Here is a 5,380-nt window from a genome sequence, read left to right on the forward strand (position 1 = left end):
ATCGATTTAAGGTGACCAACATAATTTGTATTTGGTACAACCCCTTATTGTTGTGAATGGGAATTTAAAAAATGCGTAAGTACAAACATTTGCATATTGATTTACATATGTACATAGTTGTGGGAATATCCGGGGATTTAAAGATAAGTTCGATAAAGTAATTTGGAGCTTATAAAGCTCATGGGATATTAAACTGGTCTCAAGGAAATTTATTCCAAAAACTTAGTAAAATTAACAGCTGGGGAAGATATTCAAAAAATACTGCAATGGTTGCTCAATAGAATAAGAAGAAAGTAGAAATTACCTTAACAGAGGTGCCTACAGAGTTCGCAGCTTGCCTAGCTGGCTTAGATGCCGGAACCTGTTCTGATAACGATGCGATGCTGTTGCTAATCGGTCACTTAATGCAGTTTTGAAGATCGGTGGCTTCTCCCAAGCCTTAGTCTAAAAGGCAGTCTTAAAAGGTGTACTCGGTTTTCCTCCTTTCCCCAGTTGTAATGACACTTGAAGCCCTGCTGCTCCCGTACTACACATGCCACCTGACCCATGCATTCCGTAAAATGCCCAGCACCACCCAACTAGTTGCCTTATCTGCATCCCATCATGTGAGAGAACAGTTTTAGTAGTAGCTCTGGATCCATAAAAGGCGATCAGGGATATATGTCTGGCTGGATCTCCTTCTCTGACCACAAAAGACAAAGCCGCATATGCTCCCAGTCGGGGAGCATCTGACAAAACCATTGGACCCAACATCATTCCGACAAACCATTAACGGCATCCACAGAGAGTCCCTCATCACTTTGCGTGATGCTCGCTGCGTGAATATCGTTATTGGAGCTAAATCACCACCAATAGCAGACAAAGGGCTTCAGCTGCCGCGTGAGACCCGCTTAACTCAACATTACAATAAATTATATCTCTGTTTTTTTTCGCTCAAAGCGCTCAAAGTTCTCCATATATTTTATCTTCAGGAGACTTCCATTTACCATTTCTAATACTAGTAGTAGTTTTAGAGGACCTATAAATGCTAGTTTATATTAAAAATCTTAAAATATAAAAAAAAAACTTTAATACCAAATTATTATTACTGAAGGTCTCCTGAAGAGAAACAAAGTTTTCCGATCGAAATATATTGATTTTCAAGAATACTGTGCCATTCATACGAATTCTCCCATATAAATACATGGAAACTTTGAGCGCTTTAGCGACCTCTTAATGCTTTTTTTTCAAAATAAAACACCAGGAGTATAATTTTTTTTTTTTAGTATTGAACAATTCCGACTTTACTTATTTTGGACCACCCCAATGCACATATATACATACATAGACTCTAGCATATAAGTTTGTATTTTTAATCGATTCACATAATTTTCAAATTATCTACATATGTCATTAATACAATTTAATAATACTGCATTAAATAAATTTTTCAATTATATGCAAAAAACCTTACGGCGGGTCAATTTTTTTACCATGGGCCTGACATCAGTTAGGAGTTTGCGAATTGCAAAAATAGGTTCCGAAATAAATGTAAAATTTACATTGCTGCGACCACTGATGGAAGTTTTAAGAAAAAGTGCAGATATGGATACCTCTTACCAAAAACCTCTTATAGCATGTTTTTATAAAAAAAAAGAAATTAAGCAGTTCTTTATGATACTATAACAAAATTTTTGCTTAGAATTACACGCGGAATGCTTTTGCGATATACGCGCAAAGTAGAAAAAATCTCTGAAACAAACTGACCCGCCCTAATATACATATATGTAATTGTACGATCATTTTTTCTTCCGACCATATCTGCCTTAGTAAAATGCTTACGATATTACTTTAAAATAAATAATCAGCTTTGGCAAGCAGCTTTTCAGACGATTTTTCAACTTGAAACCAAAAGAAATGAAAATAAAAGAAAGCAAAGTATTAAAATCCAAATAAAAACAAAATCAGCTGTGAGGTTGCCATTGGAAACAAAATTGTATTGTTTATTTACAAATTTTTTGTTTACAAACACAAAAAATTTAAAAACGTTGCTAAGCAATTCGAATGGTTTTGAAGCCGAAATCAAAAAAAAAGAAAACGGCGATCAAAACAATTTTTTTTATAAATTGTGTACGGATATGAAACCAAAATAAAAACATAATCAGCTGTTGGTTGCTATTAGAAACCGAACTTAAAGTGTTTTTTTTGCGCTTCATTGTTTACAAACAAATCAACCTCAAATAACGCTGCCAAGCAACCGCAATAAACAAATTCCCCTTTCGTATTCAAAATAGCAACAGAAACTTTGCATTGACAACAAAAGCCTGACTACATGGAAACTGTTGCATATTTGCCAAATAGTTTTCAAAAATTTTCACATTTCGAAAGCAATTTCCAAAGCGAATAGACGCAGCTGCTTACCAGCAAAATGTCCATGAAGGGCAAATCATCCGAAAATGCTGTGGACAAAGATGCTGCCGGTGATGCGTTCAGCATGTCGAGTAGTTCCTCGATGGATGGACAAGGTGAGTGGGTATTCTTTTAAAGGCTGCTATATATTTTTCACTTACATACATACATATGTATTACGCAATCGCTTTCTGTTCCGCAGAGGCTGCTGATAAAAAGAAAAAGGATTTGCTGCCCATCGCCCCCGTCATACCGGTGCCGGAGTATAGCGAAGAGGATTTGAATAAGCTCACCATGTACGTGCAGCGTATGACAATGCTGTTCGCTTTAGATCATCGCGATTGGAATGAGCAAACACTCAATACTATCAAACGTTGGTTCATGGAGGTGAATCATCCGCTGATGACGATCTTCTACGATCGCAACATACTTAGCGTGTGTTTGGGCTTTCCGCTGGCGCCGGTCGCCGATATTTGTTACTATGGACGCAAGCCAAATCAGATCTTTACTGTTGAAGGTTTTCACGATGAAATTTACTTTGGCACCATTCAAGAGGATGTCGACGGCTGCCTGCTGAAGATTATGCAATATGTCTATCAACCTATATTTCGCAATTACAAAGATTGGAATGACAATATCAAGAGTCGCTTCTGCCGAGCAATGGATAAATTTCTCTGCTATCTCACTAGCTTGCATTACAAGATGGCTGGCCTGACAGTTTTGTATGTGCCATATGTGGTGAAGCAGATCTCACGCCCAGATGTGCAACACGATCGCGAATTTGTCAAAAATCTGGAATCGATTGTAGTCTACTGGACAACGCAAATACGCACGCTTTTGAACGATAAGACGCTTGTGGTCCAACATGATTTCGTGGTGCCCACAGAAGAGTATGAATTCTGGCTGTATCGATGTGTGTACCTGATTTAAAAATTTTCTACTTAAACAAAATTTAAAAATTTTCCCCTATCCTTTGCTTTTCGTAGTCGAAGTACTCCAAGGATTAGACACACAACTGCAACACGAAGACGTACAGCAGATCATACAAGNAAATTTTCCCCTATCCTTTGCTTTTCGTAGTCGAAGTACTCCAAGGATTAGACACACAACTGCAACACGAAGACGTACAGCAGATCATACAAGTATTGCGCAACTCTCATTCCGTTTATATTAAGCAAGTGGATGAACTGATCCAAGAGTGCCACAATGAAATGGAAGAAGCCAAATCAAATATTAAATATCTATTCTTACTCATCGAGCCGTGCTCGTTGATTGACAAAGCCGAATCTCCCGCTGCAGTAGCAGCACTCATACCACGAATTGTGAATATCATACGTTACATATGGTTGAACTCCGAGTACTATCAACGTCGCGAACTCATCACCGGACTATTTCGTAACCTGAGCAATCAGATTATAAAATTTTGTCTCGACCAAGTCAATGTCTATAAGGTGTTACAGGGCAACTCGCGTTTTGGCATACGTATGGCTAATATGTCAATCGATTGCTGTCTCTCATACAAGGCCATCTATGACATAATGTCCAAAGAGCATGCCACGCGTGAGCCTAAAATCGGTTGGGATTTAGAAAATGCAATGATTTTCAATCATGTGGATGCTTTCATTGAGCGGCTTAATGATCTGATTGATATTTGTGAGTCGATGATTGTATTTGGACGTCTAGATGAAACCGAGGCAATACCAAAGCCTACCTTTGGCGGTACTAACGGCGAAGAATTCGAGCGAACAGCAGAAGGCGTTGAGAAACAATTTATGATACTGCTGGAAGCATTAGAACATGATTCCAAAGAGCTAATATTAAACGTCAACAAAAACGAGTGGTGAGTAGGAGATACTTAGGCTCTCACACCTTCACGCTTATAAAATCGCCTAATGGTCCGGGAGCAAGCAAAAAACTAGCCAAGTGGTTATATCAAGAGTCATCTAAACTGTTAAATTATTATCTTTTTACTTTTCTTAAACTTGAAGTCCAGCACTCTTCTGCTGACTACACATTAGGCAACCAACATTAAATATCAAGATGTTTTAGTCGGCGTTATTATGTCGTTGTTGTGGTTGTAGAGGCTACTTAAACCTGCCGAGAGTCTCAATAGTTGTCAAGCTCGACTAACAGTTGGCCCAGAAAACGTGCCTATTCAAAGGGGTCGACTAGTTGAGTTCGGTTGGGTGGGCATGTGAAGAGGTGGTTGTTGTCATTTAGGGAAACTTCACATGCTAGACATACATGGGTGTAGCCTCGATAGTAAGAGTTCAACCTACTCCAGTACCCAGACAGCAATTGAGCCAGTGTCTCTCTTGATAGCAGGAACTCTCCTCTGAAATTTGAATGGACTTAACTCCGATGACGACATTCAAAGTTCACGGTGCCGAGTCCAATGATTGACGTAGGTACTTGTGATCCTCATCCTTCAGTTTGCAGAGAAGTCTTTTGACGTGCCCGAGCCTGTGCCTGTTTGGGAGCTCTCGTATGTAGTAACCGATAGGGAACTGCTTGCTGATCATAATGTTGAGCCCTTTTACTTGACGCATCTGTGCCTGGTTATGAAGGTGATCTTCAGGCGACATCGGGCAGCTGTCCGAAGTGCTGCAGTTTGGCTGACCTAGGGCTTCATCCACTGCTTCCTACTAGTCCCCGGTTCTGTACTTTATTTGCCATTATGGTTGCGTGAACTGAAAAAGAGAGCCGGCATCAAAAGTTACCCGAATAATTGGTATTTCGGTGGCGTGGAATCTCAGCCGTTGCCCGACCTCTTTCATCCTGGTGGTGCAAATGGTTGTCGAGGATTTCTTAAGAGGGTTGTTATTTCGTCTATCTAAACCTGTTTAGATAGGTAAAGCCTTTATCATGGTTTGTATGCTTCAATGGTTGGCTAGTGTATAGCCCGCAGTAACGAAAATACCACCAAAACCTTAATAAACCCCGATGTCTTCAAATTTGTTCACTTTTGTTGCAGGTATGAAGAGGTTCTGAA

The 5,380-nt window shown here is 39.4% G+C and overlaps 1 protein-coding gene across 1 annotated transcript; it reads left to right on the forward strand.

Annotated features, from left to right (window-relative positions):
- Positions 1 to 2,407: 2,407 nt before the first annotated feature.
- On the forward strand, positions 2,408 to 4,228 carry LOC108374768 (dynein-1-beta heavy chain, flagellar inner arm I1 complex; the record flags this gene model as incomplete). Its single annotated transcript, XM_017630788.1, has 3 exons — positions 2,408 to 2,504; positions 2,591 to 3,301; positions 3,469 to 4,228. Coding segments are annotated over exons 1-3 (1,568 nt in total), but the record flags the coding sequence as incomplete, so codon positions are not given.
- Between the last annotated feature and the right edge of the window lie 1,152 nt (positions 4,229 to 5,380).

Source organism: Rhagoletis zephyria, unplaced genomic scaffold, assembly GCF_001687245.7.
Source record: "Rhagoletis zephyria isolate East Lansing unplaced genomic scaffold, Rhagoletis_zephyria_1.1 Rzeph_scaffold_08116, whole genome shotgun sequence".
NCBI classification, from domain to species: Eukaryota; Metazoa; Arthropoda; class Insecta; order Diptera; family Tephritidae; genus Rhagoletis; species Rhagoletis zephyria.